This window comes from Grus americana, chromosome 21 (assembly GCF_028858705.1).
Source record: "Grus americana isolate bGruAme1 chromosome 21, bGruAme1.mat, whole genome shotgun sequence".
Taxonomy (NCBI): domain Eukaryota; kingdom Metazoa; phylum Chordata; class Aves; order Gruiformes; family Gruidae; genus Grus; species Grus americana.
In genome coordinates, this window is record NC_072872.1 from 3,323,310 (window position 1) to 3,340,205 (window position 16,896).

The 16,896-nt window shown below is 36.5% G+C and overlaps 1 protein-coding gene across 7 annotated transcripts in view; it reads right to left on the reverse strand.

Moving 5' to 3' along the window:
* Positions 1–16,896, reverse strand: part of VPS13D (vacuolar protein sorting 13 homolog D) — a 102,503-nt gene that overhangs the window by 69,804 nt on the left and 15,803 nt on the right. For 2 of the 7 annotated variants that reach the window (XM_054801007.1, XM_054801002.1), the window contains exons 18-31: positions 16,379–16,511; positions 12,732–14,954; positions 12,252–12,403; positions 10,467–11,501; positions 9,467–9,557; positions 8,784–8,910; positions 7,727–7,907; positions 6,519–6,701; positions 5,397–5,444; positions 3,728–3,947; positions 3,041–3,251; positions 2,733–2,904; positions 1,388–1,500; positions 649–858 (exon numbers count right to left, since the gene is read on the reverse strand). In XM_054801007.1, coding sequence (XP_054656982.1) covers positions 649–858; positions 1,388–1,500; positions 2,733–2,904; positions 3,041–3,251; positions 3,728–3,947; positions 5,397–5,444; positions 6,519–6,701; positions 7,727–7,907; positions 8,784–8,910; positions 9,467–9,557; positions 10,467–11,501; positions 12,252–12,403; positions 12,732–14,954; positions 16,379–16,511 — 5,099 coding nt within the window. The remainder of the gene's footprint in view (positions 1–648; positions 859–1,387; positions 1,501–2,732; positions 2,905–3,040; positions 3,252–3,727; positions 3,948–5,396; positions 5,445–6,518; positions 6,702–7,726; positions 7,908–8,783; positions 8,911–9,466; positions 9,558–10,466; positions 11,502–12,251; positions 12,404–12,731; positions 14,955–16,378; positions 16,512–16,896) is intronic. The other 5 variants (XM_054801008.1, XM_054801006.1, XM_054801004.1 and 2 more) reach the window with 4 other exon arrangements.

Genomic DNA, 16,896 nt, shown 5'->3' on the forward strand with positions numbered 1-16,896 from the left:
TGAGCCCAATCAAAAGTGAAAGCAACATCTCTAGTGATCTCACTTCATCCTCTTGTTGTTAGTTAACATCCCTTAACAAAACACCATGCTGATAGAGATAAATATTGACACTGTAATTTATATTCCCATTTTCAATATTAAATTAGAATAAAACTGATACCCACTGTGATGCCTTTAAACGTTCCAGGAGGTTTGGATAAGGAAAAACAAACAGGGTAGGATAGAACACAGAAGAGAATGCAGAGATTGTTTTTCGAAAGAGGTGCAATTTCTGTATTTATTTGATTCTCTCAGAAAGGCAAGTGTGACATCTACTGGGAAACAGCTTTTGCACAACATGTATTAAAAATTCTATAATATGATTTTATGCAAGCATGCAAGTGATAAGCCAGGCTTATCAAGCTTTAAATTTTTTTTTATTGCAACAATAGGGGGGAATTTTTTAAAATTCAACAACCTTCAGTTAGTTAATAATTGCAGATTTCAATCTATCAGGTAACACTGACCACCCCAAAAACGTCTTCGGATTTAAATACAATGCCAGCAAGTTTATCTACATTTGTAACAGTTGTACTAAAACCAAGACAATCCTGATTGAGTATGTCATTACTGAAAACAAACAAACAAATATTACCCAGAATTACCAACCTGAAGTGCAGTTCAATCTGGATTGCTCCTGGACTACTAGTATTCTTTGACGACTGAAAGATGCAATTGAACACATTCGGCGTGCCTGCAGTAGACTTCTGTCCAGCATAACGTGTGTCAAATGCCATCATGGAATGAGAAACCAAATTTACAGACTTTGTTCCATTTGAAGAGCTCTCAAAAAGCAACTTGGATTTCTTAAAATCAAACCTAGAAGAATAAAAAGCTCATCTATTTCTAGAAGTCACTTGTTTTAAAAGTATGCATGGTATACTGCTATATCTTTCATTTACATATTTTATAAAACAACTATAATCACATTTCATGTCACAGAGATAGAAAGTAGATCTATACTGTATGTAATAATATTTTCCACTAATACGGAACTGTCTGGATTAAAAAAACCCAACAAAACAGCATAGCAGAAATCTGGATTTTTAAGATTACCTCTCAACATTTTCTTAATTAGAATACCATGTGTTTTGGGCAAGTCAACTGACTACTGAACGGTGATTTCAAGGACAACTTGAAAGACATAGATGGTATCTTTTGAACAGTGTCATTCCCTTTCATCTTTCAGATCAACTGAAACTCTCAATTTGGACTCTTAATTAAGAAATTCTAGGTCATTACATTACTAAAACATAATTTAATGTATTAAGTTAATTCCTGTCCTATAATCTCTCAGATGAGCATAGTACTTAGGATAAGATATTCAGTAACAAAAGAAAATTTATACCTGGCTAAAGAGCTGCATCCATCTTTTCCTTTTGGATCCATCAGCTCCAGACTCACATTAACCATGTCAATGAGGAACGACATAGACGTATACACTTCTCCACTCAAAACTGTCTGAAAGTAGAAAACATCAACGTTCTTTTTAAGAGCATCTATTTTAACTTTCATTCCTGAATTAAATTTTGTTATTTCAGACAAATGCAGACAGTTGTAGTGTCTGTCTCCTTCAATGATTTTCATTAACCATTGCTGGGGAAAAAAAGTATCATTTCACAACAGGGTAGCCCTCAACTTGAAAAATGTCCATTAACCATTTTTGCACTACTGTTCTATAGCTTCTTTGTTCTTAAATAAAGCGTTGCTGTCGTCACCCCCCAAAAAGAACCAAACAGCCAACAATTCTTTCAAATTGTTTCAGGTACCTTCTATTATTAAATCAGATTTGTAATTTGTGAAACCTTTTTTTTTTTTAGGTGAAAAGCCTGATATTAAGATCATACTTGTATTAGGAGAACTCCACCCATTCTTTCCTCAGATCTTAAAGAGAATCCTAGAGGCTTCGTATCAATTTTTCCCTCTGCTGTGGTCACACACCTTAAGCAAAGATTAGTCGTGCAGCATAGACTATGCTTAGAAGCCCACAAAATCAAGAGAAAATATGTTAGTCAACAACTTCCTTTCCCAGTAATAAGGAAAAATATTGATTATTTCCAGGTGCTGCCCACACTCCTCCTGAAAGGGTAGTATTTGACAACAGCCAAATAAGTGATACTTGAGAACTTGCTCAAAAAAGCAAAAAAAGAATGGCTCAGCTCTGCTGTAAAGCTTTTATTACTGAAATACTTCTTTCAGATTTATAGGACAAAAAGAGGGCTTTTAACACAAAGTAATACACATTCCACAATCTCATAAGTCTCCAGGAATGTCACAGACACCATGGGAAAGGACTCATCACTCTGCACGGGATTACAAGATAACCTTTCAAGTCCCTCTAAAAAGCTACCTTCAAATGGAAAAATGTTAGGCTTGTTAATGTACCAATAAATTTACTGCAATAGCGGCTCAGCTTAAATACTTCAGGGAAAAAAAAGGTACAGTTTTCATAGATTTGTTAACCTTTTTCCCCACTGATATAGTTCGGCATACCTAAAACAAACCAACAAATACAAGCAATGAGATATCTACAGACAAAAAGGTACCTTCACTGTGCATCTGCCTAATTTTTTGGGTTTTGTTTTGTTTGTGGTTTTTTTTTTTTTTTTACAATCTAGCAGTCCACATGGTAAACTACAAGAGAATAACAGATATTTCAAGACAGAATTTCAACTACATATAGTTCCTCTTACATGAATTCGTGGATCCTGCAAATCATAAGGCCGCATGAACTCTTCTATAGGCTCCCCAAGGTTGTTCTCCAGCAGTCCACGTATCAGTTTATACTTATTCAAATCCAGAGAGCAATGGACTGATGACAGATTGCCATGTATCGATATGTCTGCAACTGCATGACTTAGCTCTCTACAACAAAGGAAAAACTCTCAGTATTTCAAGGTGCTGTAACACAGCAGGCAGTACTTTTAAGATAGAAGAAAAGGCACCTAAAACACTGGCTTTAGGCTGACAGCATAAAGCGATCCTGTTTAGATAAACTCACTTGTCTAAGTTTCTCTCTACTTGTAACTTCAGTCTGAAAGGTTCTGTTAATAGGCTTCCTCCTGTTTGCCTCACGAAGTAGGATGGAAAGCTCAAGTCCGCACTTGTATCTTCCACAGCCTTCGAATATTCTCTCTGGTATCTTTCCGCAGCAAATATGTTCATGTCCTGCAGATCAACCACAATGCAGTCTAACAGGCAGATGTGATCCTCTGCAAGTGCACAGGAGAGAACACATTAAGAAAGAAAAAACCAAATCTGTACAAAACTAATGTAACTGGCTTTAAAAAGAAAGTCTCTCCTGAAAGTTATTCAGTTTTTTTCTTTTTTTTTTTTTTTATTATTCATACTCATAAATACCTGTAACTACCAGATACCAAGCTCATTCACAGGTAAATGTAAACTCTTACGTAAGAGCCCAACTGTACTCCTTATATGTCTGCAACATGCATCTCTAAGCAGCCCCAATTACAGGATTTTTCTTCCAGAAACTGAAATGCAATTCCCTCATCCTTTAAGCTGCAAAAATCAACCTTGAAACTAAGAAGTCATTTCTTTTTAAATATATAATCTTGGACCCAAAACTTTATACTTTTTCAATGTCATGTAAGATATAAGCAAAACTGCACTGCATTATTTCACAAGGAAAAAGAAGATTTAGATGGGGTTTCTACTATTTATCACCTACCTGGGCTGTCAGGGCTTGGTACAATAGGTAGCTTTGATTGTTGCCCTTGTTTGCTCCAAGTATTCAGCATAGGCTCACTCTTCAGCCTAGAAATGTTTGCTCCTGATGATTTTTTCATGAACAATCCTTCCATAACTACTTTTGATTCATCAGCACTTGTTGTTTTCTTCATGTTATGTTTCGGGGTTCCCAAAGGAGATGAAAATTGAACTGAATCCTGCTAATGAAAGTAATTTTGTAATCAACAATAAATTTCTAATATAAATTCTAAGGAACCAATATGCCAAGGTTCAAGCTGCAACAAATTCCTGTCAAAAACCTAAATATTTCATTTGAATGCCAGTATCTTTTACTGTAGAAAGATGGCCGTCTTTTTTCCTATAACCTTAACAGCAGATTAAAATATTTTAAGAAAAAACTTATTTCGCCAACATTTTCAAAAAAGCTGTGAAATCTTTTCAATGAGAAATTAACTCAAAACCAGTGGTTTTTGCACAAAACCAAAGAAACCCCCATGTAAATGAAAATAATACAAATTAGAGGGATTAGACTAACAAGATATCAAGCATTTCTGTAGAATAAAGACTTTTTAATACTTAAAGTTGTTTTTCAGAAAATCTTCAGATGATGAAAACATATGCAAGATCATGTCAGCAACTTAATATTTTATTAGAATATATGAACTAACACTTCTATACATGAAGTTATTTTATGCATGTTAAATACTTCCGTCATCATACCAAAATGTGTCCCAAAATTTTTCTGCAGTAGCCAAGTTTAACTCATTGTTAAAATCCCCACAGGTAAAAAAAGAAAAGCTCATTTATATTGATCTATAACATTATAGGCATTTCCCCATCACCACGGATCCAGTGGAATTCTTATGAGCTTTTCCACTTAGCATCAAAAACTTGCAAAGGGCATAGCTCACTAGTGAAATAGTCAAAACATCATTAGGAATTTATTCTCCCAAAAACATATGTCTGGTGCAACACCTTTAAACTCTGCAGACAATTTCAGGGTTCATTTAGTCTCTCCTGATTTAAATTTATTAACCTCATCTTTCAATTTTTCTCAGCTTCACATGCCCTAACAGATAACAATCATCTGTCTTTAGTGACTCGCTTCCCCTTACTCTGGAATTGCTCTTTACTCGTGGCTGCAGTGTTGTTACTATCATTTCCCACCTTCTTTCTGTGTCCAGCTTCTGATGTCACTGTAAAGTCCTTACCCATAAATTCTCCTTTCTAGTTTTAATTATTAATCTTACTTGCCTTACGTGGTTTTAGAATATTATTCATTGGAAAAAATCATTGCAGCCATGATCAAGGATATTAAGGTCAAAAATTTGAAGACATTAACAATTAGCTTTATACTGTAAAGACAAGACTGAAAAGAACATGCAAAGAAAAATCATCACATCATCTCTAAATCTATGCATTTATGCAATAAATCAAAATTAATAGTTCCTCAGACATGCATAAAGAGCACACCACAACAAATTTAAATCCAATTTTTACAGAATTCAGCGAAGTCTTTAGAATAGAAACATAATTTTTAATGTATAAAGGAACTTTTAAAGTGCTAAATTCCACAAGAAAATTTCCTTTTAAAAAAAAAATAAAATTAAGGAAGAGCACCTGAACACTACTATAAAGATGTTAAATACCTCAAATAAAACCGGATCCTTGTATGCATTGCCTTGTAAAATCAGATCCTCAAAAATAAACATAGGACACAGAAAAAAATGAAAACAAAACAAACAAAAAACACCACTCCAAATCCCCACCTGATCCCACTTCAAATCCCCAAAGTTCTACAGTGCTATATAACACATTATTTTTAAGTTGAAATAAAACTACTATGCACACATCCTTTCTTTTAACTTCTAATGTTAATTATGGAATCTACCACTTACAAACCTTTAAATATGTCAGCACACTAGAGTACAGAAAACGACCCAATATTACAGTCCATTATTTCCTTACAGAAAAGACACTGGTTGATATAAATCAGATGGAGGTAACAGACACAGCCCAAAACTGCTGTAGCAATTTAGTCCACCTAATTTCTGCCCCCCTTTAAAATGGGATTAGGTGGTTGGTTCCCAGAACAACTACTGATTTTGTTGCACAGGTTAGATATAGAAAGCCATCCAAGATTGATTTTCCTTACCCCAAATTTTGTGGCTGCATCTCTCAACACCACCAACTATTCCCTGTCCTGTGCCTGAGGTTCAAGCATTTACTAGAAACCTTTCATTACATTTCACCTAATCAAAGCAACTACACGCAGTTTCATTAAGAGCAGAAAAAAAGAAAAAAATTAAATAATTAAAACCAATTCTGCTCTCCACTGTGTTCCAGCAAGACTCACCCAATACAGATCTCTCTTTTCTGCTACTCACGTTCTTGAAATTTTGTTTTATGAAGAGTTGAAGCAGCCACCAAACAGGGTTAGCTGAAAGCCCGTTACGTTCCCACGTTCAGGTGTGCACCCAGCTGGGTCCCGCTTCCTAACAAGGCCAGTTCTATGAGTTCCACAGAACAGGCTGCCCTGAAGGTCACAGAAAACAAGCCCAGGTGCAGGCACAGAAGGCAGCAGCTGGGTACAAGCAGCGGCAGGCCAGGTCCAGAAGATTACCCAGCGCACTGGCATGGACTGTTTTGCTACTAGTAGTACAAAGTGTGTATATATAAATCTAATAATCATTTACCATTTTGACAGAGAAATAAAATGCACAAGAACTAGAAAAACCACAAGCTGCTAAGTTAAGAAGTAATGTTCTTACCTTGTTCTTTAGTGAAAAAGTACCCGGCATACCCACAAACAAAAATCTGTTCTTGACTTTCAGTTTTCCAAGATTAGCCACAATAAGACTATTAGACTTCGAGCTTTCAGGTATAAGCAGAACAGGAGCACCAGCCTCAATATCAAGAAGAACTCGGGAAGCTCGCTGTGCTTTATCTCTTACCTGGGAAGAACAAAAGATTCATTTTAAAAAAATTTAAACATACAGGAAGTGGGTGATTATTTCACACTGATTAGTACTGAATTCAGGAACACTATTCCTTGATTTACAAAATCAAGATGTGATAAAATTTTATACAAAAAAAATAATAAAAGAACTTGAACACTTGTTTTAGACAGAGACTAAAGGCTAGGTAAAAAAAGTTATGATGGGAACAGCAGCCACCTGTGCAACAAGTGCACAATCAGGAGTGACGTACCCTGCCCACACTGAACTGAGAGGCATTACAGAGACTCCGCAGCTCACTAGTTAAGAAAAATTACTTACAAAAGGAAAAAACCCCATTATTTAGCTCAGATGTTTCAAAATCAGCTTCAAACTTCCTCACTGATGCACAATGAAGCATTTTAATATATGCAAGTATTAACTGTCTTTCTTCCAATTATGAGAAGCCACTCAAGACTATTACTGTTAAACAAAACTATTACTATTAACTATATTAATCACTCCCACATTAGGTTTTGTACAAAATAGGCTATGACTGTCATGATTGTATATATGCTCTTTCGTGCAGACTACAGCATCTGATTTTCTCAGTCTACCAGCCATCATAATTCATCAAAAGACATACACCTGAGTAGAACAGAAGGACTTCTCACTTGGTTCTTATTCAGGTATTATAACTACCTGGTGAATAGTGGAGAAAAAGGTAAGATAAAATCTGGAGCCTTTTTTGTCCAACATCACAAACACAGGAAAACACCTGTATTGGTGCATACTGCAGGATCCAGGTGCCAAAGTTTTAAGTCATGTGCAAATTTGGTATTCTACACTTTCAAACATCAGCAGGATGGTCCTAAATAAGGTCTTTTAACTGCAAGATGAGAATAAGCAATCTCCACTAACATCGGAACTCTAAAAGCTCCCATCATTTCAGCTCACTGAGTTGATGCATTAACATAAATTCTATACTGTATTTCAGCTTCCAAAAGTAAGCTAGGAAAGAACACAAAAAAACCCAGACATACTGTTTGTCCTTCAATTGCTGCTCTTTGCCGCCCTAAGACATCCTGAAGCTGAGTAAAATGTTGGATGAAAGACACCACCTCTGCCTGGAAACGCTGAGTATGCACATACTGAACAGATGCCATTCGTAGAGTGACACGAATATCACACTCCCTCTGTAGCAGCGGATCTGGCCGCCCATATCTATGATAAAGGTTGAAAGTAAAATTTAGCTATCTTAGCTACATTTTACAAACAGTGTTATTCATTTTTTTGCATTCAAAATAATAATATAGAGGATTTAACTGATGTTCACAATATATAATCAAAACTATTGCAATTATAGATATGAAAAACTCATTTTATATTCATTCTTTCTAAATTACATATATTTAACTGCTACTGAGTTTTAATTAAGCAAACAGGAAAAGTCTACATTTGGTATGTACCTCTAATCTCTACCTCTAACAGATACACATTTGGTGATTTTATACATCTGAACAGTGGCTTATAAATTAAGTACTTTACTGCATGATAATATGTAGATTCAACTCTGAACAGTGTGCTGTTCCATTTGAAATTAATTCCATAACATTACATGGATAATTCCTAATGTGATTAATTCTAGTGGGTGAAGGATTGAGTGGAAAACCATGAAGCATCGCAGGATAAGAACTACTGTTTTACACAAAACAGAGGAACTTCAAGAGTACACTATGACAAAAGCAAACCCTTAACTCCAAAATTAAGGAGCAATGGAAAATCTATTTCATCAGTTGAAAACCTCTTCTGATCACTGTTTTATCTAGGTACAAACTATGGCTTAAATACTTTCAAGAACGGCTTTAAAGGGAAATAAAAAGCTATTTTTCCTCATAAGCCATGTACATCGCAGGACAAAGAAAACTTAAATTATCTTTAGTTTATGACTGAATATGTTCAAAGTCTCACTTAAGTCACAAGTGTCCAAAGCAGAATCATGCAGACCTGACAGTTGTGGGTTTGGTTTTTTTGGGTTGGTTTGGGTTTTGGTTTGGGTTTTTTGGGGGTGGGGAGATAATGGTGCTAATAAGTTCATACTTATAGACTTGGAAAATGAGTGCCTCTTCACCACTTGTAGTGAAACGTTCTCTGTAAAATTCTCCATGAGCTGTAAGATCGCTTAAGGACAGACTTCCAATACTTCCTTGCAGGGCTAAATCTCCCTCTGCAGAACAAAAGACAGACAATTAGGATCCTCAAGCACAGATAAGTTACTAAAACCTCAAAGTTTGTATTAGTGGGATAAACTCATTACAAGTAACTAATCACATTCAATTAAACATTAAACCTCCTGCTCAAAGAAAATCACATCTTTCTGCTACAAAGATTATACTAACCCAAACATAACTCTGTGCTTTACATACATAATGTGATCACATCACTTTGATTTGTGAAAACTTAGATGGGGGGCAAAAAAAAAAAAAAGAGTTCTAAACCAGTAACAAACACTATTGTTCTGCTCTGTGAAAGTAAAGTATTAAAAATCCGAGACAATCTCAGCTAAAATGATCAAGGGTTTGACCACTGGGAGGGATGCAAGGATTTAAAATGAAGCCTGGAAAAGCAGAGGAAGGAGGAGTGGGAAGAGAATATGCATCTTGCCCAGGAAACACACAAAAACTCCAATGAGCACCAAAATAAAAGCGTTTCAAATCACAACTTCAGTGCACACCTCCTTTCATTTTAAACTGCATACAACCTTAGCCCTTCAATCTACTCACCAATCACTTCCAAATGAGCTGCAAGCTTTGACACACTGGCTTTAGCGAGCTCGCTAGTTGTCTTATTCAGTACTAATGATAAAGAATGGACCTGGTCAAACAAAAAGGAACAGGCTGGTATTAAACAGTATGACTTCACAGCTGGAACATCTTGTTAGTTTTTTTCAAGACAATTGCACTGTAACACACAAATGGCAAACAAGAATGATCTGATTGGGAGACACTGGAGGAAAGCAACCTTTTTACTTCCTTGTTTGCAAATTAACAGGTCTCCCAAGCAACTCAGAATGATCAGATCATCAACAAATCCTAGCACTGTTATCTTCGTCCTTTTCTCTTTCAAGATTTGTCATTTTTAAGTTAGACTGCAAGACCTCTGGATGAAGATTACATATATATACACATACTTTTTTTTAAAAAAAAATACATGTTTACACATATATGTATAGACATATATATATATTTATAAAAATATGCAGTTGTTTTTTTAAAATAAACTTCATAGTACCTAGTGCCAATTTCACTATGTCAAGTTTTTAATACTAAAGCAACCTTATCATTTAAGGGATAACAGACATTTAGTCTGTGCCCTGTGTTATCCCAGGGAAATAACCATTGCTGCCCACAAGAATTACACTTTCCTTACACTCTCACGCACAGAGCAGACTGGATGGGGCTAGGGGGTGTCAAACTCTACCCATGAGAGCTCCACTGGATGAACACAGAATATTCTACTTCAGCATCCCTTCAAGTGGCATACATGTGTCCAAAGAGGGTCACAGAGCAAGGGAGCTGATCATTTTGCAAAGGTTTTGCTTTTCTGTAACTTCCGTGGGTTTTTTTTAACTACATCTATGCAGACTTTAAATCTACTGTTTCTGAATTTATGCACATTCTCCACTAGAATATAAAACATTTGATTTACATGTCACCTTAAGTTTCTATAAACCAGACGTTTTATGACAGACAATCCAATTACTATTTTGCATCTCAAGTATACCTTCAGATCCAGCTTAGTGTTTACAGGCTCTTGAGCTTGAGAAGCTGACAAGGTATTTATTTCTGTTTTGATTGTCTGCTGAGTATCTTCAGGTTGCAGCTTCATAGCATGGTTATCAGCAGTGGATCCAATCCCAAAGAAATCCAGTATCACTACCCAAGTTTGCAAAGTTATTAAGACATCTAGACAATTAAAATCAACATCTACACTACGGTTAATTTTGTTATAGTGAGAAGAAAATTCAGGATGTTTCCTGTCCACTAGAAATATATTGATATGAACTAGTGAATCATCAAAGTTACTTTTTCCACAGGGCAACCTGGATCTGTCTGCTGTTGGAGAAGGAGGTGGAGTCAGAGGATACTCAGAATCAGCATCTTCTTTTTGCTTCTTACGGGAGGCACAAACTGGTCTTTGGTATAGCTGAAAGACGTTAGGTGCTTCTTCCATATGGGAAGGCAGGGAACGTGGCATATCTGGATATTCTACATTGGATACCAAGGGACAAGACTGTGAAAGATATTCCTTGTGTGCTAAACTGGATGGCTTGGGAGCTCCACGGGACACCATGAGATTCTTATACATAGAGTCTGGGTTTTTTTCCAGAAGATCTTCCATTAGCAGAGAACGCAAGGCAATCTGAATAGACAAAGTCTGAGGATGGTCTTTAGCAAACTCAACATCAAAATCCTGAAACTTGAGGCTGACAAGGCCTTGTGCACCAAGGGTAAGATCACCACTTAACTGAACCTGGAGCTCTGAGATATGAAAGTTTGCTTGAATCTGAGTAAAAGATTTTGTTTCCCTGATAGCTAATGACTTGTTTGGAATAGAATTAAAACTAGAATGGCTGAATAAGCCATTTTCCTTCCGTTCACTTGAGAATTCTGTGCCCATACTATGAAGTGATGCTGAAGGAGAACTATGACAAGGTGAAGATACAGAAGTAGTTGGAAATTTGTTCAAGTCTTCACTGTAAATTAAATTATCCAGAGTCTGAAGGACTTGTTCATACACGTGTTTTGCTAACACCACCTAAAATGTAGAAAAAAGAAACAATCATCACATTAGAGCTCTCTATATTAATAAAATAAGTACATATATTTTAAAACTCTCAAGCGGAAAGGCTGTGGAATTTCTAACCAGACAAATTTTAACTTTGTCCGCAAGTAAAAAATAATCTAGAACAAAGTACAATGCAAAGTTGAAGCAAAACAATTCCTCTCTATTAGCTCTGTAAGAGGATGCAATCTGGAAACATACAGGATAGGATCCTAGAATAGGATACTTTGTACTCCTATGCAAAAAGCATCCACACAGAGCTAGTTAACAATAATTCACCATACAAACTAGCCTTAATTTACCATGCTGAGATTATACAGTAATATATGGAAAAAACATTCTACTTGGCCATCATTGCTTGTCCCCTTAGCTTTAGAAGTTTCAGTTTCCTCTATTTAAAATCTCTGCTCCTGCAGAGATTTTTTCAAGATAACGGCATTTTAATTCTTAGTTTCTACTCGAACTGCAAATAAACATATTTGGACAACGGCACATTTATTTTTCCTTCTGTGTTAGGTGTTCATGGCTAAGTAAAAGTTAGACTAATTCATAAAGATGTCTAAAATGCCCCAAAACAAGACTAAATTTTGGTCATTGTTATTATGACTTAAGACAGTCTCTTCTAAGCACATGTATACCAACATGTTAAACATGAAGATATTTGCCTGAAAAATACTCATCTTCCATCTTCACTTAGATAGGGGAAATACTACATTACTATACCTGAAGAGGGTTCACAAATTTCCCTTCAATCTTCATAATGCTTGATATTCCAAAGTCTTCATTATTCAGAGGAAAAGTTAAATCCAAATCTCTCTCTAGTGGTATCTTTTCCAATTTAAACTGGATGGTGGTGTTGTTCAGAATGTGGAAAGCTGTTAACAGAAAGTGAAATGAAAACAATATAAGAAGCGAACTGATTATCCTGTAAAGACTGTACAGCAGAGATAGCATAGTAGCTATTTAATTTGCTCAGAATCTCTTTGCAATGCTAAAATAAGTATATATGGCTATGTTTTGTTAAATTTCTGCATGAAAGGCACTATTCAGTTTTTGCTTAGGAGATTAAAAATGGGTATGTAATTAAAATCGAGCAGAAGGATGGGTGAGACAGAATATACCATCAGACCAATGGTCAACACACATTTTTGGTAATGTCTACTACTCATATTAAAATAATTAAGAGTCCTCTGATTAACATACCATGGCCTTTATGTAATGATTCAAAGAAGTCATGGCGAGTAAAATGGGATTCTTCCTGGGTATTAATACTGGCAGCGCCTGAAGAAAAATGCAGCCCATGAGATATTTCACTTGCAGGCTCCTTCTTGCTTGTAAATTGACTGCTATTTAAAGAATACATTTTAATATCTTTAATTTGAACTTGCAGTCTATCACTTGTAGATTCATCTTCTCCTGGTACAAAATTCTGAATAGATATTTGGCCTAGATGACCTACAAGCAGTTCAGAGCTACCAGGCTTTCGAGGTATTGAGACGATCGGTGATTCAATGTTTACATTTAATATAAGCTTAATAGTATCAGTTTTGAGAGGTTGTGATCCAAATGCATAGCCTTCATTATCTTCTAAGTTGGCAACATCTCTTGATCGTGGTGTCGTGTCAAACAAAGAGACCATTTCACTGTATTCAGCAGTTTTAGTTGCCAAGACTGTAGTAACTTTTGAAGCTGCACTTTTCAGCATGCTGCGGAAATTCTCTTCCAATTCATCCATTGACAAAGTTAGCTCTTTCAAGAATTTAGCTGAGTGGTTGTAGTGTAAGGAGGCCATTTTGAGGTTGAGAGAACATTCCTCTTTTGACTTTTCTGTGAAAGTGAAACTTAAAGCATCTGGAAGACTATTTCCATCATCAAGCCTAAAGAATAAAGATTCAAAGTAATCTACATCACCAATGAGATTTTCATACCTTACTGTATTCCCTATGCTGACAACATACTGGTTCTTAACACTATCTTGTGTTAGGTCCATAAGGTGAAGGCATCCAAGAGAGCCATTTACATCTAATTTACTGCACATGGAGACATTGACTTTGGTGCCACCAATACTGGCTGTTGCAATTTTTCTGCCATATTTTTCTCCATTTGTCATGCCAACTGTCCTGAGGAGGAGTATATTTAACCAGTGAATATCAACTGCTACCTCTGTATTCTGTACATAAGTAGACTGGTAGGTTTCCTGTTCCCTCCAATCTCTTTCCAAGTCAGTTATTAAAGGCTGAGGACTAGAATCTTCTTTCTCCTTCGGGAAAGATTTCTGGAGAAACCCAATCAGTTCCACAATAGTCTCTGGATTAAGGATAATATCCAGGTTGTTCACCTGTACAGAGATCACCTGCAGACTGCTATCCAAATTCATTGATGGGCATTCTGCACTCACAAACTGATACTCGAATTTTATCAGGGACTCTTGATCTTTTCCATTGTTGCCAGATAAAGTATTTGAGGCTGTAGTGCATCTCTCTGCCAAACTAGCTACATCAATGGGACGTGCATCGTACGGTCCATAAACTGGCGACTGAGCCCTGCTGTCTCGAAGACTTCCTGTTGGCACATCAAAACTCAGGTTCTTATGAGAAGCCATCAAAAGATCAAAATCTGTTCCATATGTTTGCATAGTATCAACCAGTAACAGGCCATGAACAGTCAGGGACACTTCTGCATCATAGGGCCTTTTCACAAAATGGGCATTGGTGCCAAAAACCTTGAGTACAGAGATATATCGTCCATTACTTTCAATACCCAACTGCATACAGTTTACTTTGAATTCAGCCAAAAGCAGCTGAGATTCAACAAGAACTTCCCTGGTATGTTGCTCTAGCATTACAACACTCTGTGTTAGATTCATTACAGAATCATGCAAACTGCCAAGCTGGTCTACCTCAGCAAAAATCTTGTCTTTCCCTAAATGTAGGGCATCAGAAGACTTAGTTTCAGATGTACTCAGCTGCGCGCAACAGTTCTTCAGAGCGGATATTTTGTCTTCATTGATATGAATCTTCAAGTCTGGCAGATTGCCAGACAAGACAGCTCCTGGGTATTTTGGGTCAGACGTGTATATCAATCTCCGCTCCAACTGCAGGTGAACATTGAATTTTTCTACCACATGAGTTGGACCCACATCACTATCTTGAATGTGTTTCCAGTTGTCCTTCACTCGGCCCACCATGATCTGAAGGTCCATAAATGAAAGTGTGTATCTCTCGTACATTTTTTTACTCATTAAGTGTGCTTGTAGCTGCTCTTCACTTATTTCTACTCCAGTAAATTCAGACATTTTGATGCCACTATTAGTGTTACATTCTGGCGGTGGAGTATTGGGAGGAGTTGCAAGTGGTGTTTTATATTCCTCATCACTCAATTCATTGACTTCTGAAGAAAAAGTATCTGCACTCCTTTTAGATTCTTCTGTGGATTAAAAAAATAATAGTAAACAAACAAAAAAAAGTATTCATCCCCTCCTTAGATACTTCCCATCATTACCCGATCATCCTGTATGAAGTTGTATATTTTAAACACAAAGCATATTCACAACTGTCCTTGTCCCCTTCCATTGTCACTTTTTTTTTTCCCCTCAACAGGAAATCTACACTTTTTACATGCATGCAGATGTCAGTTACAATGTATTATAATATCCATTAAAAAACATTATTGTTTCATTTTTTAACCCACTTACTATTACTACAAGATTTAATTTAAATCAAGTTGTTTAAAAAAAATATACATCTATTATTCTGCCTCTGTAATTCTTTTGGTTCCAAATTCCTCAAAACCAAATGAAAGGTAAGAGCTACTTAACTACAATTTGTGTTCTTTTTATAGTTTGCCTTAAGACAGAATTTACTAAAAAGAAAGCTACTGAAACCTTGCAGAGATTAGTTGGTGCTAGAAAAGATTAAATGATTCAAAGACATCCAGAGTGAAAACATTCCACTATAGACAGTTTTGGGCTTGACACCTCACCTTTCCACTACACCACAAACCAGCTCATCCTACAGCTGTACTTTCTAAAAAGGAAATGAATACCACATTTTTTTAACATATCCTCACACACCATACAGCTCAGTTAGATTTGAGGTAGGTCTAACTTTATTTACAAGTTCCACTGTACTTTCTTTTTAATTTTCCTGCATTGTTTTCCTAGTGAAACAGGAAAGAAGCAATGATTTGTTTAAGAACCAATGATGAAGCTTTGGGCAATGTGGTCTAGTGGAGGGTGTCCCTGCCCGCAGCAGGGGGGTTGGAACTAGATGATCTTTAAGGTCCCTTCCAACCCAAACCATTCTATGATTCTATGATCTTAACTTTTGATACAAACAAAGGATACTAATTGTCCTTTCACTTTTATTTGGCTAGCTATAGACACAGGTGCTAAGAACAGAGATCCATGTGACTCCAAAATTGGAGGGCTTATTCAAAGCAAACTTTCACTGGCAGCACTGTCCCAAAAAAAGCATTCAACAGCTACATCTTACACCACTCTAAGCCAAAAATCATATTTATGGTGAAGTGCCTGACACACAGGCTTCACACCTCTTCGCAGCCTTCAAGAGGTGCAAGATATCACAGGGGAGTCTTTAATCTAAAAGTTAATCCCAAACCAACCCCAAACTCCCAACAAAACAAAAAAACCCACACCAGCCCTCCTCATTATTTTAAAACTGTGTATCAATCTTAATTTAAAAATTATTGATAATAGCAGAATTATTATGTGAAACTCTATGCATATATTGGGGAAATAACCTTAAGACATCTCTACTTTCTACACAGACAAAAGAGTTTCTGGGAGAAGGTGGAAAGAAAAGGAAAGCTGCAATAATTCTACATCATACCTTGAGAATTGGTAAGTAATATTCTTCCCAGATCTACAACAACTAACACTGGATCTGCAAATTTGAAATCATCAGGAAAGATCACCTGAGGGGCAGAAATATCAAGGCACACGGTCCAGCTTTTGCTGTTCTCCTGAAAGTTAAGAAGAAAGAAATAATAGCCCACAAGAAATAGCTTCCCCTCACACACAAAAAGCACCATGCCAAACAAATCAATCTAGTTAGCCACTTCTTCACCTGAAGAGCTAACGCTCACACACTTCAGTCATACTAAAGTTTGGTAGCTTGTTAAACCACAGACTCCCAAGACAGTCAACGAAGAGACATTTTCAGTAGGTGAAACAGCCCACGCTAGGACAGATGCAATGAATCCCTCTCTAGATGGACTGCCCATCTCTAAGCTGAGGGGAGTGAACCTACCTGATAGCTAAGGAAAATCTTTTACATGGCACTGGATCAGATAAATCACTGTCAAGGCTATCCATAAATGCAACATGCACTAGACTGTGTTTTATCAA